The following is a 22,310-nucleotide window of genomic DNA, read 5'->3' as shown; positions in this document are numbered from 1 at the left end:
TTAAATATTTTCAACTGCTAACGAGAAATAAATTACCTTTACTACATAGTAACAGAATTAAAATATAACTAACCTGTATGAACTTCCTCTCCTGCACACTCACAGTCAAGCAGGTCATGAGTAACACAATCTGAACTTTCATGTAATGTGAACAAATTTTTAAGTTCTTCTACTGAAAACTGAATATGTTCAGATGTCTTGGTGAGGTCGACAACTGCCCCACAAAGACCTTGCTTACTGATCTGCCTTTGATAGATCTTTTCTTCTATTGTACCTAAAGAGAAAACATTCATTAGATTTCCTTCAGATCTTTATGTTCATTATTTTTGTTGGGTAAAATGTTTAGTAACATACTAGTTAACAAAATAACAATATATTCCTGACACTGAAGCACAGGCTAACAAAAAATAATTTTAATTGTTCAAAGGGTATACATTTTTTGTCACACTGAAGGGTTGTTACCTGTAGTTAGGAGTCTGTAAATATGTACAGGATATTTCTGACCATCTCTCCATACTCTAGACATTGCCTATAGAAAATAAGTGAGAATTCTGAGAATACAGTAGAAACTGATGGCACTTTCCACATATGCAATTTGCAGAAATATGTTTTAAAATTTGGAATTCTATATTTTACATACAGCTTCAAAAAACAAATCCCAGGTGTGTGAAGCATGCCCTACTTCTTTTTTTTTTTTTGAGAAGGAGTCTCGCTCTTTCACCCAGGCTGGAGTGCAGTGGCGCGATCTTGGCTCACTGCAGGCTCCGTCCCCCGGGGTTCATGCCATTCTCCTGGTTCAGCCTCTCTGAGTAGCTGGGACTACAGGCGCCCGCCACCACGCCCGGCTAATTTTTTTTGTATTTTTAGTAGAGATGGGGTTTCACCGTGGTCTCGATCTCCTGACCTCGTGATCCGCCCGCCTCGGCCTCCCACAGTGCTGGGATTACAAGCATGAGCCACCGCGCCCAGCCAAGCATGCCCTACTTCATAGCTTTTTCTTGGCAGAAAGAAAGGGATGAGTGAACACTTACTATGGTACTGTAGAATAACTACAGGGGTATCATGCAAGAGTGAGAGAATATATCTTCATCAATGGGACAGTGAGTATGGACAGCAAGAATGGAAAAAACCAAGTGTAGCATGGGCTTGGAGGTTCATTCTCAGTCCAAATAGCTGAAGATTTGCCCCTGAGAAGTACCTAGGATACATGTAATCAGCTAAGGCTCTAGGTGGATCCCTGTGGTTTAAAGATGTATCAATGATACTGTGCAATAAAGTGTTGATGTTCAAACCCTGCACATTTCAGATAAAAATCTGGCCTTCAACCAACTTCTAAGAGATCATCTCTAGGCCTTTGGAATGTCCTGCCTGATATGAGTCTCTGTTTACCAGAAGCCTTGGGCCACACCAGATAGTTTATGCTAACAATGTTATATGGTGGGGCCTTGGATCATGTAGTTCAATTTCTGGAGGCTAAAGACTGATTAACTAAGGTCAGTCATGCAGGTGTTCCATGACTACAGAACTGACCCCAAACAAAATTCTGGACACCAAGACTTGGATGAACTTCCCTGGTGGACAGTATTCTATATGCACTGTCACTCACCAATACTGACAGAATTAAGTGTTGTCCATAAAACTCCACTGGGAGAGAACAACTGGAAGCTTGTGCCTGGTCTCTCTTGGACTCTGCCCTGGACTCAGTACCTTTTCCTTACCGATTTGAGTATTCTTTACTATAATGTAACATAACTGTGAGTATAGCTGCTTTTCTCAGTTGAGTCCTTCTAGTGAATCATTAAACCTGAGGGTTGTCTTGGGATCCCCCAATGCACATACCAACTGAGGTGCAAACCTACAGGTAGAAAACTCAAGATACAAAAAGATGGGCTGTACTCTAAAGAAAACCAAAGGTTCTCAAATATTTTCCTAAATATGTTATTTTATACCTTTACTGTAGCCTGCATAAACACTAATCATAGCATCTGTAACTTTATTGTCTTCACCTGATGGTCATGAACATCCTAAAGGCCCAACTCTGCAGTAAACTAGAACCTGGAGACATACAGGTTTAGGTCTGAATCCTGGCTCTGCATCTTACAAGCTGTGGGATCTTGAAGAAGCTTCCATATCTTCATCTGTAAAATGGGACTACTAATATCCATCCTTGTAGGCTTGTTAGGAAGATTAAATAGATGGAAAGCACTTAGCAGAGTGCCTTATGCAAAATAAGGGCTCTTTATGCAGTGGATATTATATATCATCATCATCTTTGTATCCTCAATAGGCATTGTATCCTCAGGCATTCAATAATATCTATTTAATGCATAAATATTCCTACCTGAATATCAGTGGCTGGATTCCAATCAATGTCATAGAGAATTAAGTGAGATCCTCCAATGAGGTTAAGTCCTACACCACCAGCTTTTGAACTTAACAAAAAAATAAAAACAGAAGAGTGTTGACTGTTAAAGCCATCAACAATCTGCTGCCTTTGAGAGATTGGTGTTTGTCCATCAAGTCTTGTATAAGCATATCCATGACGCTTACATACTTCTTGTAAAATGTTCAAGGTTTGTGTATAGTTGGATACCAACACCACCCTGTCAATCAAAAAGAAAGATTCTTTAGATAAATTTAAAGGCAGCATTAGATTTTCTTAGTTGAAAGAAAATACCACAATAATATTATCACTGACATTGAGAGAACATGCAATAATGACCTTGTACAATTAAAACATAGGTATTCCTGCATATTCCATTTTAAAGTCAATATCTAAACTTCCAATTTTAAGATAGTGCAGCAAAGACCTTTCTGCCTTCTTCATTTCTCTGAGGTTCACTCTAAAAACAGCAAGAGAATGAGCAAAATACAAAAATGAACAGAAACTAACTCTGAAGATATTTGAAAACAAAAAGCACAGTGAAGCAGTCACCTGCTTAGGAGTATACATAAAGTGACGCCTACATGCCCAAAGAGGGAGATTCCAGTAAGAAACAAATGAAAGTTCATTTGCACCACAGAATCTTGCTAAGGTACCTGAGAAGGAAGGAATTTAGACTGGAACTATTACAACATTGGTACGTAGAACCCAGGCCCTGCTCCCATGTGATCAGTTGACTTTTCTTTCTCAAATAAAGTATTTATTATCCGGAGAAAATAAACCAAAGAAACTTAGACCAAGGAACTGACTGTAGAAGGCAGGAGAGCCAATGTAGTGACTTATGCCTGTAGCCCCTGCTACTCAGGAGGCTGAAACAGGAAGATCACTTGAATCCAAGAGTTTCAGTACAGCCTGGACAATACAGCAAGGCCCTGTCTTTAAAAAAAAAAAAAATGTGTTAATGAAAGTCTAGATACTGAATAAGATCCCTCTACCCTTTTCCTGCCAACTACTAGAATACCAGCAGCCACATGCCAGCCCAAGGAAGATATTACTAAAGGATTCATCTATGGAAAGACTTAAATGATTCCACAGAAAAGATCCACAGATAGGGAGTCCCCAAATTAAAAAGCCAGCTTGCTGCCTGATTACCCAATGATGGTTATTAGTCAACAAGCCCTGCCTAACCATACAGTGTTCAATTAATGTTTTACCGCTTCACTCTTAACTGTGGACACCAAGGAACACCAGCTATTTGAAGTGAGCTTCAACATGAAAAGGAAAAATCAAAATAAACAAACCTGAATTAAACAAAGCAATGAAAAAAAAAGAAGATAACTTTCCAAAAATAATTAATGTCCTCAAACAAGAGCTATCTATCGTTCAATGGAAGAGGATGAAATTTTTCAAAAGGAACAATCAAGAATTAGAAAAATATCTTAGAAATGTAAAATGATAGACAAAGTTTTAACAGGAGAGCTGGAAGATAATAGTAACAGAGTTTGACAGGAAATACATTAAGAAGAAAAAGTGATGACCAATAGGAGAGAAAAAAAAGAATTAGAGAATCAATTCATGAGGTTCAATATCTGACTGACAGGAATTCCAAAGAAAACAAGAAATTGTTTTAAGAGAAAGGCTGGGCGCGGTGGCTCAAGCCTGTAATCCCAGCACTTCGGGAGGCCGAGGTGGGCGGATCACAAGGTCAGAAGATAGAGATCATCCTGGCTAACACGGTGAAACCCCCTCTCTACCAAAAATACAAAAAAATTAGTTGGGCATGGTGGTGGGCACCTGTAGTCCCAGCTACTCAGGAGGCTGAGGCAGGAGAATGGCGTGAACCCGGGAGGCGGAGCTTGCAGTGAGCCGAGATCGCGCCACTGCACTCCAGCCTGGGCGACAGAGCAAGACTCCGTCTCAAACAAAAAAAAAAAAAAAGAGAGAGAAAGAGAAAGGGTATTTCCCAGACATGGAGCCTTCAGATAAAAAGGACCTACTAAAAAGTTCCCAGCTCAATTAATAAAATGAGGACTCATATTAAGGCATATCAAGATTATAACTCAAAGTATGAAGAATGAATAAAAGTTGATCAATTTTTGATGAAGAAATATAGGTCATATGCAAATGAATCGAAATTTGAAAATCATCCGACTTCTCAAAAGCAACTAAAAACTAGAAGACAACATGTAAAGCAATGTCTTCAAAATTCTAGGGGAATACTATTTTGATCTAGAAGTTTATGACAAGGGAAGTTGTCAGTCAAGTGCTAGTGTAGAATAAAGACAGTTTCAGATGTACAAGAAGTCAAAAAGATTAATCTCCCATCTTTCTTAGGAAACTATGTGAGATGTGCTCCAGCAAAATGTGAAATTCAGAAAACAGAAAATCCAACACAGAAGAGGAAAAAAATGAATTTATAAATTAATATGATTTGGCTCTGTGTCTCCACCCAAATCTCATCTTGAATTACAATCTCCATAATCCCCATTTGTTCACGGAGGGACCAGGTGGGAGGTGACTAAATCATGGGGGCAGTTTCCTGCATGCTGTTCTCGTGATAGGGAATGAGTTCTCACGAGATCTGATGATTTTATAAGGCAGTTTTCCCTGCTCTTGCTAGCTCTCTCTTTCCTGCTACTCTGTGAAGAAGGTCCTTGCTTCCCCTTTGCCTTCTGCCATGATTGTAAGTTTCCTGAGGCCTTCCCAGCCATGTGGAACTGTGAGTCAATGAAACCTCTTTCCTTTATAAATTGCTCAGTCTCAGGTATTTCTTTATAGCAGTGTGAAAACGGACTAATGCATACGTGATGGCTGTTTAAAAGTCCCAGGATGCCGGGCATGGTGGCTTACGCCTGTAATCCCAGCACTTTGGGAGGCCAAGGGGGGTGGATCACCTGAGGTCAGGAGTTGAGACCAGCCTGGGCAACATGGTGAAACTCCATCTCCACTAAAAATAAAAAAATTAGCATCCGCCTGTAATCCCAGCTACTCGGGAGGCCAAAGCACAAGAATCGCTTGAACCCAGGAAGCAGAGGTTGGAGTGAGCTGAGATCACGCCACTGCACTCCAGCTTGGGCAACAGAGCGAGACTCCATCTCAAAAAGAAAAAAAGTCCCAGGATGACAGCTATGTAGCAAGATTAGAGATCAGTTCAAATTGTAGCAGGAAGACAGAGGACTCACAGAGGAAAGACAAAGAAAATACAGAGCCACCTAGAGACCACAGTGGTACCCCGTTATCTGCAGATCTGCTTTCCACTGTTTCAGTTACCTGAGGTCAACCTCAGTTCAAAAATATTACACACAGTAAGGTATTTTGAGAGACAGAGAATGCACATTCACATAACTTTCACTACAGTATACTGTTATGATTGTTCTATTTTATTATTAGTTATTGTTGTTAATCTCTTACTGTGCCTAATTTATAACTTTATCACTGGAATATATGTACATGAAAAAAACAATCCATATAGGGCTTGGTAGTATCTGTGGTTTCAGGCATCCATTCCCGGTCTTGGAATGTATTCCCGAGGATAGGATGGGGATTCCCAAGGATAAGATGGCCAAAAAGCACATTAAAACGTGCTCAATATCACTAATCATTAGAGAAATGCAAATCAAAACTACAATGATATCCCACCTCCCACCCACTAGGATGACTATTATCAAAAAAATAGAAAGTAACAAAGTTGGTAAGGAGATAGAGAAATTTGAACCCTGTGCACTGTTGATGGAAATGAAAATGGTGCAGTCCTCTATGAAAAACAGTATGGCAGTACTTCAAAATATTAAAAATAGAATTACCATATGATCCAACAATTCCACTTCTGGATTTATATCCAAAAGAATTTAATGGGTGCAGCAAACCAACATGGCACATGTATACATATGTAACAAACCTGCACGTTGTGCACATGTTACCCTAGAACTTAAAGTGTAATAAAAATATATCTATACATTTAAAAAAAAAAGAATTTAAAGCAGGGTTTTGAAAAGTTATTTGCACACCCATGTTCACAGCAACATTATTCACAACAGCCAAAAAGTAGAGACAACCCAAGTTGTTCATCAATAGTGGTATATACATACAATGGAATATTGTTTAGCCTTAAAAAGGAAGGAAATTCTGACACATGCTACAACATGGATAAACCTGGAGGACATTATGTTAAGTGAAATTGGTCAGTAACATAAAGAAAAAAAAGCTATATGATTCCATTTATATGAGGCATCTAGAATAGTCACAGTCAGAGAGTAGAAGGGTAGTCCAGGTGTTAAGGGAGGGGAAAATAAGGAGTTGGTATTTAATAGATATAGTATTTCAGTTTTGTTTGCAAGATGCAAAGAGTTCTGAACATTGGTTGCACCAGAATGCCAATGTACTTAACACTACAGAATTATGCATAAAAAATGGTTAAAAGGGTAACTCTATGTTATGTCTATATTACCACAATTTTTTTTAAAGAAAAGGAGATCTCTTCAGATAATGTGAAGCAACAAAACAAAGACCCAGCCTGTGCCACTTATGAAAGTGTAGCTTCTCCTTCAATGCAACATGGCAAGGTTTAGGTTTCTTAGGAACCCACAAGGAGTCAAAATGACCATCACACCTATAATCTCAACACTTTGGGAGACTGAGGTACGCAGATTGCTTGAACTCAGGAGTTAAGAGACCAGCCTGGGCAACATGGTGAAACCCCGTCTCTACAAAAATACAAAAATTAGCAGGGTGTGATAGCACATTCCTGTAATCCCAGCTACATGGGAAGCTGAGGTGGGAGGATCACTTGGGCCTGGGAGGTCAAGGCTGCAGTGGGCCGAGGTCACACCACTGCACTCTGGCCTGTGCCCCAGAGTGAGACCCTGTCTCAAGATAAAGAGAAAAGACCACTCCAACTTCAATCCCCAAATACTATTTTTATTTTTCTTAATCATTATATTTTTCTTCATTCCTTTCTTCCTTCTTGCCACAAGAGGGAAACTTTCCCCTATGACATCTTCAAAGATAAATTCTCACACCTATATTCAAACTGTATCTCTTCTCATTTCTTTTAAAACTGTTTTCACTCATTACCCTTTGACCAATAACAACCACCTATCCCACCCACCCTTCAGAGGAGAGAAAAAAAAAATCCAGTTAAAAAAAAATAAGATAATAATAAGATATGAATAGAAGCTAAAGTGAAAGTTTGCCCTCTTAAACTGGGTCACAATCTGCAAATATACATCTCACACGCCCTTTTGCACATATCATATATTATCTAATAAAACATGTGAGAAGGGCTCCATTAGAGGTGGGTACAGGATGCTATGAGAGTACAGAGGAGGGGAATCTAACTCAATCTGAGATAGGAGAAAGCACGAGAGATGAGTCTTGTTGTTGTTGTTATTTTGTAAAAAAGGGGTCTCACTCTGTCACTCGGGCTGGCCTCCAATGCCTGGCCTCGAGCAATCCTCCCACCTTGGTCTCCCAGAGTGCTGGGATTATAGGTATAAGCAATTGCACTTGGTCTGTTGAGCTGTGGCTTAACAAAGAGAAAAAGTTGGCCAGAAGAATGAGAAGCAGAGGTAAGCCAGGCACAGAAACCTGCAACATGTAAGAGCAGAGCAGAAGTGGGGCAAATTACAGGCTCTGCAGGTGGTTTGGTATGACTGAACCACATGGTATGTGTGAAGGAGTGATGAGAGATGAGGCTGGAAAAGGAGGCATTAACCATATCATGAAGAGTCTTGCCTAATGTGCTAAAGAATTTAGAAATTTCTGGAAGACAAGTGGGAGTCTTCAAATGATTTTTTAAGAAAAGGAGTGACGAGTTCATATTTATATTTTAGAAATATAATTCAAGGCAATGGTGAGTATGTCAGGGGGCTGAAAGTAAGAGGGAAATAGCTTATAAGAGCCCATCATAACCCAAATCAGTAATTTTAAGAATCAAAACAAAAATCTTGGTACCAGAAAAATGAGGATGGATTCTTGAAATTAAAAAATAAAATCAATAGAATTTAGTGACTGACACTGTGAGATAAATGAAGAAGAAAAGTGAGTCTATAATAATTTCCAGGGTTTTTGCTTGCATTATGGTACCAAGGAATAATGGGACAAGATGAGGCTTGCAATAACAAAATGATGGTTTTGTCACATGGTTTTGGACCTGGGAAGTTTGAAGTACATAGGACATCAAGATAGATTTAGATGTCCATTCAACACTTAAAGATGTAGAAATTAGAAGAGAGGACTGAACTAGAGATATAAATTTGTTTCAATATTATATGCATTTGGTATCCAAGAAGATATAAAATATATATATATACATATATATATATATAGTCATCACACACACACACTGGACCACATGGTATGGTCATGTGTGTGTGTGTGTGTGTGCATGTGTGTGTGCAATAGTTGAAAGTACAGGGAGTATAGTACTCAGGAAATGTGTTAAGAGTGAGAAAGTTAAAGAGAAAATCCTAAGGTGTATCAATATTTAAGAAACAGTAAAAGAAGAAAGGATTCTGAAGAAAATTGAGAAACAAGCGTTATATATCAGAAAATAACACTAGGTTTTTAAAAGTATACATATGTTTAGTTTTTCTTAAAACTTATAGATACATTGTTAATTACAAGTTTATTAAATACTGGAAGCTAACCGTACTTCCAAAGAAGAAAACAACATATTTTTAATGTTTTATTTTAAAAGGGAAGTAGGAAGTACAGAAATAGTGCAAACTAAAACTCTATGAGCACTTATAAGTTTGTTAAATCGATCTTACTTTTCAGTAGGTCGAAGTTCGTGGATAACCGCTAAGAGCTTGGACAACACCTGTAGTTTTCCTGACTCCTTTTCAGTAAACAGGAGAGGGTTGTAGTCAGCAGGAAACACACTTAGCAAGCCTTTGTATAGACTCTTTTCTTCATTTTTATCACAAGTTGAGCTACATTCTTTTTCCTATTCAAAATGATGATTGTTAATGCTGGCTCATGTTTATTTTTTTAATTAGGAGGGGAAAATGCTAAAATTATGGAAGGAAAAAGGTGAAGATTAACAGCTATCTGAAAAGTCCAAGAAACTGTTAGGTAAATCTTTATAGGTCATGATTTGATCATTTTTGAAAAAAGTAACATGCATTCTACTGAGTTAGTTACAGAGCAGTTCTAACGTAATCTCATGATGCCTGCTACCTTCACCCTGCAAGTGTAGTATTCATATTTCCCACACGTAACTACAGGAAGTAGGAGCAGACAAAGAAAGGAGAGGGAAATAAAGGGCAAATGGTGATACAAAATCCACCCTCTCCAAAACCCTAACATTTTGCATCTTTGATACATCTTTTTCTCTTTTCCTCTCTCCTTTCCTCCCTATTAGTATTCTCTACTGAATTGTGGGCTTCATACAACACATTTACATCCAAAAACAAGCACTATCGTTTACTTAATCTTACCAGTTTCTTCTGTAAGAAGGAAGAATTTCACCAATAAATTAACAAAGAAATTTATTCTTACTTACAACAATACTTTTTGTTTATTTTACCAATAGTTGCAGAATAAATTTATTCCAAGGTGATTATCAGCACTTCTGAAATTCCCCCTCCAAAACTGCCTAGCTGTGAACATATAACTAGAGATCAGAGATATTCATGACTACATCACTTTTTTGGTTAAATTCCTAGGATTGGCAGGTCTCTTAACTCTCTCCCATATTTACCAGATTTATCACTGTTTTTGAAACTTTGTTCAACCTAAACCCCTTGTCTGGAATACTTTTTCATTTTGCTGCTCAATTATCCCAATCCTATAAATACTTGAGGACCCAGTGCAAATTATACCTGATTATTCATAGCCTTTGTTAGCACTGAGTTTTAACCTTTACGGTTACACAGTACACTTCAGCTTTGACTTTATCTAATTGAGCAGTTAATGATATGCAGTTGACCCTTGAACACATGGGTTTGAACTATGCAAGTCTACTTATATGCAGATTTTCTCCCATCTCTGCCACCATCCCTGAGACAGCAAGGCCAACCCCTCCTCTGCCTCCTCTCCTCTTAGCCTACTCAATATGAAGAGCTTTGTGAGGATCTACTTCCACTTACTGAATAATAAATATATTTTCTCTTCTTCATTATTTTCTTAATAACATTATACTTTAGTGTAAAAATACAGTATATAATATACAAAATATGTGTGAACTGACTTTATGTTACTGGTAAGGCTTCTGGTCAACAGCAGGCTATTCGTAGTTCAGTTTTGGGGGAGTCAAAAGTCATACAAGTTATAAAGGGATTTTCAACAGCACACACAGGGGTCAGCACCCCTAACCCCAGGGTTGTTCAAGATTGAATGACTTTTTTATACTTCACAAATGTTTTCCTGTGTGTTGCATCCCCTCTTTAGTAATACTAGAAACACCTTAAGGGCAGTGAATCCTATGTGAAATGTATAAAAATGCTGGGCACAGAGTACTAATTTTAATTTGGCTTACTGTCAAAATACAGCAATATTTAGGTATAGTCATTTGATTAAAAATTCTAGGAACTCTAAAATATTTCTATCACTGGGACATATGAGGAGAAAGAAGTAGTTGCTGGCTGCTTTAGGTTAGCTCTGCCTACAACTTGGAAAGATCATCAAAGGACCACAGGCCCAGGATCTAGTATACAGTTCTTCATCTTCAGAAACTTGAATATGCTTAAGATCTAGGGAAATTATTCATATTAACCAAATTAAGAGACTGAATAAGTCAGAATGAAAATGTATTCACCTATGAGACCTGCCTATTTAGACCAATTAGTCTATGCACATGCATTCTGTCCTATGAAAGAACGTCCTCAGGGAAAGTCAAACCACTTACAGAAGGTGTCTGGTGAATATTAAATCAGAGTACAGGGAGATGGGTGATCGTTTTTGTTTTTTTTTTTTAAAGAGACAGGGCCTCATTACGTTGCCCAGACTGGTCTCGAACTCTTGGCCTCAAGCAATTCTCCCACCTCAGCCTCTCAAAGTGCTGGGATTATAGGCGTGAGCCACCGCCCTGGCCAGGATGGGCGATCTTAATGCACAAGTTCTTAACCAAGAACACGTATTAGAATCACTTGAGAAGGCTTTTTTAAAAATGCTCATGCCTGGGTCCTACTCTCAAACAAACTGAATTAATCCATATGTGTTGAGGCCTGGACTAATGTAATTTTAAGAGCTTCCCAGGATATTATAATATGTACCACTAATTAATAATTGACTAATAGATAATATCTTTATACTGTGACAGCCTGATGCAGCATCTCCATCATAGAGATTTACCAGTTCGACTTCTCACATCAAGCTAATCGGGACACTATCTCTTCTGACTCCATGTACACTTCAATTATGAGTTATGATATTGTTACTGGTTACATTCCACTCACATTTCCTAAAGAAAGACCTAACATCTTAATTGGACTTGGGAAACAATTTCGTTTCAATAGAAACATAGTTACAAGCCATTGCTTAAAGGTTACTTATACATGTAGAAGGCTCATTTCTGCTCTTTTATATCAATCCTTATTTGCTATGAAGTCAGAGAAAAGGCTTTTCTGGATAAATGTCAGACTATAAATTATGTACCCTATTTGAAGTATCCTATGCCTATTATTAGTGACTGCATGGCAACAATGGAGAAATACTCAGAGCCCCCTGCTGCTTTCTTCAAGAATGTACAAACATATTCTAAATTAACTGGTATACTCTGGGCCATCATAAGTTCTTCCTTTTAATGAAGAAATTTTTGGCTATTTCTACTGTGCTTCATGCCCAAAAGGTTTGATTTTTATCACTGTATATAGAATCAGTTTTTTTTTTTAAGTTGTGGCTGGACACAGTGGTTCACACCTGTAATCCCAGCACTTTGGGAGGCTGAGGTGGGAGGATCACTTGAGCTCAGGAGTTCAAGACCAGCCTGGGCAATAGAGTGAGACCCCATCTCTATTTTTTCTAAATAAATATTTTTTAAAAAAATAAATAAAAAGGGCTAGGTGCGGTGGCTCAAGCCTGTAATCCCAGCACTTTGGGAGGTCAAGGCAGGCAGATCACCTGAGGTCAGGAGTTCAAGACCAGCCTGGCCAACATGGTGAAACCCCGTCTCTACTAAAAATACAAAAATTAGCTGGGTGTGGTGGCAGGCGCCTGTAATCCCAGCTACTCGGGAGGCTGAGGCAGGAGAATCGCTTGAACGCGGGAGGTGAAGGTTGCAGTGAGCCAAGATCACACCATTGCACTCCAGCCTGGGGGACAAGAAAAAGACTTCATCTCAAAAAATAAATAAATAAACAAATAAACAGCATCATTAAGTTTCTCTAGAATAAGATTTTATATATATATAGATAGATAGATAGATAGATAGATAGATTTTATATATATATATGCATATATATGAGCGCCTATTTCCTCACCAAAAAAATGGGGATGGTTAATAATAGTACTTATTCCATAGAGTTTTGTAAATAATAAAATAACACTAATAAAGCACTTAGTGATTGGTACAGGTTGACCATCCTTTATCCAAAATACCTGGGAACAGAAGTGGTTCATATTTCAGATTTTTTCAGGTTTTGGAATATTTGCATATATGTATCTTGGGCATGGGCTGCAAGTCTAAACATGAAATTCATTTATATTTCATATATACCTTATACACATAGCCTGAAGGTAATTTTATACAGTATTTTTAATAACTTTGTGCATGAAACAAAGTCTGTGCACACTTAACATCAGAAAGCAAAGATGTCAGGTATGGAATTTCCCACCTGTGATGTCATGTTGGCACTGAAAAGGTTTCGAATTTTGGAGCATTTTGAATTTCTAATTTCCAGATTAGGAATGCTCAACCTGTATATAATTAGTGCTTAATAACTGTTAGCTAATATTATTAATACCAAAATGTGATTTTCCATGGGTTGAGCTTAAGATGATTTTTATTTTCTTTGTGATTTTCTGAATTTTCTAAATTTTATGCACAATCATGTATCATTTTCAAAATGAGAAAAAAATAAATTATTTTTAATGGCAAATTTTATATTTGTCAGCACCAAACAAACAAAACTGACAGACTATATTAACATAAAATAAGAAGGGAGACCATGGCCAAGTATTAGATAAGGTACCAAAGGGGATTGGGCACAAACTATAGAAGGCAGTACCTCAAACTCATCTCTTCCCTACTTCAGCTCTAGGAATGTGGACATGCTCTGAAGAACAAGTGAAAGGCTGGATAAGCTCTACAGCAGAACCATACTAGATAGCCAGCAGAGCTTTTTGAAAACCCGCAAATGCAACCTCAGAAATTAGCCCTGTCTGCCCTCTTAGATTCATATACTATAGAACCCTCATATCCCTGACACAGTTTCAGATACTATGCACTTACCTTTATAGAGTTGAACAAAAGGCAGGGGTGATTGCACAGTTTTTTAAGAGCTCCTATACATATTAGATGGGGACTATTTTCCAACAACCCTTGAAGGCAGAACCTGACAACCTGAGAATTTAACAGCTTTCGATAAAGCTCAATCTGTAGTGCTCCTGGTCGGCAAAAGACGACATTCTCTATTTTAGGTGGGAGATATTTATTTATAATTTCCTGGGTTCTTCTAAGGATAAAGAGTCCAGTGAGGCAAGTAAGTTCAGCTGCTCTTCTTTCCCCTAACTCCTTTTCTTCCTATGGAAAAACAGCAGACTTAAATGAAAGCGTTATAGACAAAAATACACTTAAAATGAACATTAAAGATTTCATAATGATAAACCATTTACTCATTGCTTCCCAACAGATTTTAAAAGAAGAAATAAAATATGAGTATAGGGACAGAAAAACCAACCATGATCTATTTATATGTTTAGCATAACCACTTAATTAAGTGAAGTCACAGTCTCCTAAATAACAAAATAATGATATATCCCCTAATTGGCAGAATCTTAGATTCAATGAAATATAGTCTGTATACAACATGTAGACCATAATTTAACCATTGTCCTACCTTTAAAAATGTTTGTTTCCCATTTGTGTTTCCCTTAGTTTGCTTCTTTTTTTTGTTGTTTTTTTTTTGAGACAGAGTCCCGCTGTATCACCCAGGCTGGAGTGCAGTGGCACGATCTTGGCTCACTGCAACCTCCACCTCCCGGGTTCAAGGGAACCTCCTGCCTCAGCCTCCTGAGTAGCTGGGATTACAGGCACACACCACTACATCTGGCTAATTTTTATATTTTTAGTAAAGACGGGGTTTCACCATGTTGGCCAGGCTGATCTTAAACTCCTAACATCAAGTGATCCACCTGCCTCGGCCTCCCAAAGTGCTGGGATTACAAGCATGAACCACTGTGCCCAGCCAGTTTCTAATTTTTTACCCTTACAGCTAAGTTTTTATTTCATTTTAGTTTTTTGAAACAGAGTCTCACTCTGTCGCCCAGGGCTGGAGTGCAGTGATGTGATCTCAGCTCACTACAACCTCCACCTCCCAGGCTCAAGCAATCCTCCCACCTCAGCCTCCCGAGTAGCTGGGACCACAGGTACATGCCACCACACCTGGCTGATTTTTTTTTTTTTTGGTAGACATAAGGTCACCCTATACCTTATAGCTATGTTTTTAGTTTTTTTGTTTTTCTGGTTTTTTTTTTTTGAGATGGAGTTTCACTCTGTCACCAGGCTAGAGTGCAGTGGCACGATCTCAGCTCACTGAAACCTCTGCCTCCTGGGTTCAAGTGATTCTCCTGAGTAGCTGGGCTATAGGTATGTGCCACCATGCCCAGCTAATTTTTGTATTTTTAGTAGAGACGGGGTTTCACCATGTTGGCCAGGATGGTCTCAATCTCTTGACCTCGTGATCCACCCACCTGAGCCTCCCAAAGTGCTGGGATTACAGGAATGAACCACCACACCTAGCCAGCTAAATTTTTAAATAAATGTACTTTTTTTTTATAATAAATTCGTAAAAGGAGATTGCCAGGCCACAAGATATACACCATTTTAATGCTTTTGATATACATTGCCAAACTTTCCCCAAGTTGTCCCAATGTCCATTCCAACCAACAATTTACATTCCAAATAGGAGACTCTTGTCTACACTTGCTACTACTAGTAAATCCAAGTTGGGGAGGTGGTGTACACCTGCAGTCCCAGCTACTTGGGAGGCTGAGGCAAAAGGATACTCCAGGAGTTCAAAGCCAGCCTGGGCAACACAGAGTGACACCATCTCTAAATAAACAAACACACACCAATAGAAAAGTACAAAAGTCACTTTGGTTATTCTACTTTTTTCAAAACTAGTAAGGATGAACATTTTTGTATGTTTATTGTCATAATTCTTTGTGAAGTTCCTATTCATGAATTTTAGACAAGTGATGTCATATTCTAAAATAAGGAATGCAAGAAACGAAGGATTGTGGAGAAAAATAGAGTTCACACTATTGATTTTTCTAAATCAAAATAATATGAAGTTATGGATGATTTCCTCATACAGCTTTTTAAAACTTATTTATTAGAGTAAACTATACCTCAGAAGCAGAAGGTTCTCTTGATAAAATGATAGGTTCTTCATATATTTTCCTATAAGATGACAAAGAGCCTAATATTCCTGGATTTACAAAATCAATTAATGCAAAAAATTCTTGCAGATCATTCTGAATTGGAGTACCTAAAGAGAGACAAAAATGAGGAAAAGGTCAAGTTTGTGCTTTACAATCACAATCTCAGGTTTATAGCAAAACCACAATGGAAGTTTGGAGAAATTTATTCCCTAAAGGGGAATATTCCCCTAAAGGGAATAAATACAAGCAAATTGCCTAAAACTAAGAAAGAGCAGTCAAAGCAAGTTAAAAACATATTAATCACCACATAAACTTTTAACTCTGGTTTTAACTGCATACTAAATTCTTACACAGTAGTATAGCATAGTGACTGAGTGCAGGTTCAGTGGAGCCTGACTGCTTAGGTTCAAATCCTACCTGCATCACTTACTCCCTGAGTGACCCTGAGAAAGTTATTTACACCAGTTTATTTTCTGTAAAATGCAGATAATAATAGTCATTCCTACGGTTCTGAGGATCAAAGTAGTCAATCCATATAATATACTTTGAATGGTGCCTAGAGCATAATAAATGTTCTATAACTTTAGTAATTTTACTGTTATTATAGCTGTGTGACTTTGGACAAACTGCTTAAGTCCTTTAAACTCAGCATTTTTTTTTTCATTTATAAATGTATGAAGATAATAAATTCCCAGAATAATTATAATGAAAAGTAGAGACAATGGATATGAAGTACCCAGCAAAATGCCTGACACTCAGTAGACACTCATTGAATGGCACCTATTATTACTACCTTTCGAAGTTATCAGATCAAATTAAGATCTTCACTGCCCAAAGGGTTAATACAGACTGTAATGGATTCATATACCTTCTATATATTACATATAGTATGCAATAGCTTTTGGCTAATTTTAAAAGAAACATTAGCATGTTTCAATAATTATAATAGTGCCAAAAGAACATATAAATCAGCACAAACAATGTAATATCAGATGGCTTTCAAATAAGAGATTAGAAAATGTTGTCCAAAGATATAAATAATGTGTAAAGTAAATAAAAATGCATTTATTTCATTAAGATAGATGACATAATTTTTTTAATGTCAAGGAATTTAATAATCACCTCCCTAAAACTTAATGGGTCCTCCCCACCCCCAGGTTGGACCAGCAATTGCTAATTTTTTTAAATTTAACACATCTAGTCAGTTTTAAATTTTTAGACACATCATTGAAAGAGTTGGGAAAAATACATTCATGTTAGTATATATTCAGTTAAGCCTCTAAAAGAATATGCATGATGATGACAAAGATTGGGGAGTATAGGAAAGAAGAGAAAGAACAGTAGAAGGATCACTGTGGTTGGCTTTCAGACATTCATCAAACCCCAAACGATTAAGTCAGTCATAGTAATTCTGTCCCCTCCTTTGCAAATGACTGACATACGCAAGGGTTCTTGTCTCATACTGGGTTCACTGGAAGCAGAGCCTAAGACAGTGATTTGTTTGCACGTGATTTACAGAGGGAGAGCTCTCACGAGAAAGGGAATAATGGAATCAGAAAATGGTAGGGGAAGAAACTAAGCAAGAATGGCCTCAGCTATAATTTAGCTTGAGCTAAATTACAGGGAGCTCTAGAGCATAAACTGCACCATAATGCTGGTCCTGAAATTACTCTAAGGCAAGGGAGCTGCCATTTGCTGCTTACCCCTAAATCAGTCAATCGTTGATTGCAAACTATAGAGGAGAATACAGCTGTCATTCAATCAAAGATAATTCTCCAGAAAAGGAAGGGGTTCTAAGTAGTTTAATCAATAGTACCAGCAGCTAAACGATGGATACAACAGCCCAGAAAAGGAGAGCTAGAATGGGCACCAAGAAGTTCCATCAGTAGCATGTGACTCATCCTGGCCAATGAGACATGAGAAGTCATCACAGAGGGGCTTTGGGGAAAGTTTCCTCACTCTTAAACATTTAGAGAAACAAGAAGAGCCAGTCCTGTTCTCCTCTGGATATCATCACATCTAGCTGTGATGTCTGGAACTGCTGCAGTCACTTGCTACCAACCTGAGGATGAAGCCAACACCAAATATGGCAGAGCAGAAGACATAAAGAACCAGAATCCTTGATGACAACGTTGGGTTGCTGTAGCCTGCCCTACCTTTAGACTTCCAGTTATATGGGGGAATAAGCACATCTGATTCAGATCATCTGTTACCAGCATCTGAAATCATCCCAACTGATATAACAAAGGGAAGAAGCAAGAGCAAAACTGGACAAAAGAAGAAAAGCAGAACACAAGAAGGGAATAGTAAAAAGGATTTAGGGCAGAAAAGAACAAGGAAAAAAGAGTAAGGAAGGGGGGGAAAAAGATGATAAGGGGAATATGGCTACAAGAGAGAACCAATAGTATAGTATAGCATCATTGTAAGAGTTTGTCACATTGCTTTCTAGTGGTAATTTAGACCCCCATTTGCTATTTCAGTGCTATAATTCTAGACTAGGTAAAACCTGTAGAAGAAAAAAAGAAAAAACTAAAGATTTTCAAGTCAACTTGGTGTACTTACTAAGACTATCTTCAAGAGTATGGGAAAGAAACTTCTGAGAAAATGAAAGGACTCTTTCTCTTCCCTACCTCCACCCTATCCCTACAAAAAAAAAGCTTTTTCTTTGTTTTTTGGTTTTTTTTTTTTTTTTTAAGAAATAAATCTACCATCCAACCCAACACTGTCAATAACCTACATCTATATCCTCCTGTAACCTCCATAGAAAGCTCTGAGAGCTTTTTATATACATTTATATTTTTCCTTTTAATCCTATAAGCCCACTTCTAGGAATCTATACAGAAAAAGTATATGCTTGTAGATATTCACCACATTATTTATAACAGTAAAGAATTAAAAACAACCTAATCTTAAATTGTAAGAATAGTTTTCAAGATTATGCATTATAGAAAAATGTTTATATGAAAGATATTTTGATGTACACATGTGTATGTGCAAAAAGATGTGTTTTGTATGTACGTGTAAAGAATTTTAAAATTTGCAGGTATGCTCTCTGTGTGTATGTACAAATAATAAAATGTCAGGTGCTAACAATTAAGAAGGTGAGGTTGGACGATGATTTCTGTTCTCTAGTTTCTAAACATTCAATAGCAGTATGTGTGTTTTTAAATTTTCGGTCTGTAATAAGAATTTTGCTTCAAAATTCAGATTTATCTTTTCTATGATATAATGAAAGGGCATCGAAGATCTTATAATAATCATTCAGCTCTTAATTGTGGGCTGAACTGTATCTCCCTAAAATTCCTATGTTGAAGCTCTAATCCCCAATGTGACTATTTTTGGAGATAGGACCTTTAAGAAGGTAATTAAGGTTAAATGAGGTCCTAAGGATGGGGCCCTAATCCAAAATGACTGGTGTCCTTATAAGAAGAGAGAGAAATACTCCACGAATACATTTGCAAAGAGGATAGAGTACATGAGGACATAGGGAGAAGGCAGCTGTCTGCAAGCCAAGTAGGGAGACCTCAATAGAAACCAAACCTGCTGACATCTTGATCTTGGACTTCCAGCCTCGAGAACTGTGAGAAAATAAATGTCTGTTGATTAGTCTGTGGTCTTTTGCTATGGCAGTGCTAGAAGACTAATACCCCTCTATCAATCAAACTGAATCCTAACCATTTTCCAGTAAATATTAACTCCACAGCACTGGGCTAGATAATACAAGGAAACAAAATCAAAATTATTTTCATTTGATTCTTAGTTATTGAGCACCTATCATGTATATATCACTGTACATACTCCTATACAAACATGTACTTTCATAATAAGGAACAAATCATCTTGGGGTAAAACATCTTGCCCATAAAAGCAAAGACTTCATTCAGGCAATTCTAAGAAGACAGAAACCAACTATCAGTATTTCTAAATTAAGAAGGTTAGTTAGGGCTAGTTTTTACCTAAATTCATAGCTCAGGGGATAAGAGTGATAAGGACAGCAAAACAGAAACAAGCTAAGATTGACAAAGGATACAGAGGACAATACTAATGCCACAAATGAAACAATCTCACTGGTTGCTATCAAGACATTCTTGCTGAATGAAATCCTAGATCAATTTTCTACTGCAGATTAAATTTAATTTGGAATGTTACATTAGTATTTGCTTATCATTGAGAATATCAATAAAACTATATATTTTTGCTACAGAAAATTATGATTTTCAAGTGAGGAAGGGAACTACTTTTATTTCTTATCTTCAGTACTTTTCAGTAAATTTTATTTCTCACTCTTTTTATTTCTTTTTCTCCTCCCCTCTAGTGCTAAACATTTTTACTTTATATCTGCAACTATTCTTTAAGCAATATTGACCCCCATCTTAAGCAGTAAGAAGGAACAGTCTTTTTCTCTTCTAACTCAGTGTTACTAAATGCAGCTAACTCTTTTTTTTTTTTTTTTTTCATTACTTTTCTGGCTCCAGTGATCTCAAGATCAAAGGCCAGTAAAGAAATCTTAACTGCAGCATTGGAAATCAAGTATAACGAATCCACTCAGCTTCTCAAACAGCCAAAGACATGAAAATCATTCAGATTATGGTTCCTATTTCCCTGACTCATTTTTTCCTTTAAAAATGGCATTTTATAAATATTCAACACTACTTTTCCTATTCTTTGGTTTCCACTTCACTATTATTGACAAACATTCGTTGGGCACCTAGTAAATCTTGGGGGTATAACTATGAAATTTGACCCTAGTCCTTTTGTCTTTATCATCGTGATTAAATTCAAAAAATAAAAAGGTCATTTAGCATTTCCCAAAATCATTTTTTTAAAGTACAGATCATTTTAAAAATCGCTTTTGATAATGGTTAATACAATCCTCCTATACAAATTGGAAGTCAAATGACGAGGAATTTCTTAAAGGTGGATAATCTTCCCCACCCCAACACAGTAAGAACAGAAGAGGAGGAGTTTTCTCCTCTCTGTTGTTCTGCGACATATTTCCGCCCTATCGGTATAGGAAGGAGGTACAAGTTTTTGGTCATATTCCTTCTCTCTCCTCATTTAACTTCAGAGGAGAGCTGTGACATGCATAAACAACACATGAGGAAAAAAATGATGATGACACAGTAAGAATAATCATATCCTGACCATTCCTTCCAAAAGGGCTGAAGATGGTAGGGAAAATGGAGCCCCAAGTAGAAAATAGGGGAATTGTAAATATTAGTAATGAATACAATTCTCTTCTTTATTCTGCTGACACAATGGCAAATTGGAAGGGCCATACAAGACCAAGATGAGATATGGAAGAAAAGCTACACTGAGCTACTTAGATCATACTCCAGTCTAGGCCTTAAATAAAAAGGTAGAAGAGGATTCCCGTATTTACCATCCATTCCACCTTTCCAGACAGTTGGGTCCAGAAGCTTTGTCCAACAATAAACCATGCATATGTAGCATATACATATAAAAATAACTGATATTTATATTAAACTTACCACATGTCAGGTAGTTATAAATAACTGATATTTATATTAAACACTTACCACGTGTCAGGTAGTTTCCCAAGAACTTTACATTGATTAACTCTTCTGACCCTCACGAGAACTCTACAAAGTTAGATGGTATTATCATCCCTATTTTAGAGATTAAAAAAAACTGAGGCACAGAGACACTAAATAATTTGCTCCAAGTTGTACAGCTATGTCAGACTCGGGAACCAAGCACAAGCAATCCAGTCTGATCTCCTAAATTCCTTATCATGATATCATTGTGTTTATTCCTAAAAAACCCCAAAGTCTGGGCTACAGAAAATTACACATGGATTTGAAGATTCAGAATCCTACCAAGAGTTAATTAACACAGGTTTATTAGTATAAATTCCATCCAACACCATCAGTTATTTGAATGTTAAGCATCATAGTACAAGTCTGTATGTTCACTAGGCAAAAATTCCAAAATATCTTCCCCAAACTGAATACTGACCAGTTAGAATTATTCTTTTCTCACAAGAAAGGCTAATGAGGGCTGTAGTTGTCTTAATGGCACTGTTCTTCAAACGATGCCCCTCATCACAGATTAGAAGATCAAATTTTATATTCTTAATTTGATCCAGGGAACGAAGTAACATTTCATAACTGATAATAAGAACAGAATAAAATATAGACTTGATGAATTCTTCAACTTTGTGGTCCTAAGGAAAAAAGATAGTACTTTAAAAATCAGGAACAGAAACTATATGAAATCAAATTTAAGCAGCCTATTCCTGACAGTCACTTATTAAGAATCGGAATATGTTAACTCTGTCTTAGTCAACTGAGGCTGCTATAAACAAAATACCATAGATTGGGTGGCTTAAACAACAGACATTTATTTCTCACAGTTCTGG

The 22,310-nt window shown here is 37.2% G+C and overlaps 1 protein-coding gene across 1 annotated transcript in view; it reads right to left on the bottom strand.

Moving 5' to 3' along the window:
- RAD54B (RAD54 homolog B) overlaps positions 1-22,310 on the bottom strand; it is a 101,529-nt gene that overhangs the window by 5,784 nt on the left and 73,435 nt on the right. The window contains exons 8-14 of the mRNA XM_003268318.2: positions 21,908-22,115; positions 15,896-16,035; positions 13,776-14,066; positions 9,154-9,329; positions 2,342-2,603; positions 463-529; positions 74-274 (exon numbers count right to left, since the gene is read on the bottom strand). Coding sequence (XP_003268366.1) covers positions 74-274; positions 463-529; positions 2,342-2,603; positions 9,154-9,329; positions 13,776-14,066; positions 15,896-16,035; positions 21,908-22,115 — 1,345 coding nt within the window. The remainder of the gene's footprint in view (positions 1-73; positions 275-462; positions 530-2,341; positions 2,604-9,153; positions 9,330-13,775; positions 14,067-15,895; positions 16,036-21,907; positions 22,116-22,310) is intronic.

The sequence above is a fragment of the Nomascus leucogenys genome, chromosome 16, assembly GCF_006542625.1.
Source record: "Nomascus leucogenys isolate Asia chromosome 16, Asia_NLE_v1, whole genome shotgun sequence".
Lineage (NCBI taxonomy): Eukaryota > Metazoa > Chordata > Mammalia > Primates > Hylobatidae > Nomascus > Nomascus leucogenys.
This window is presented reverse-complemented; position numbering and strand designations above follow the sequence as displayed.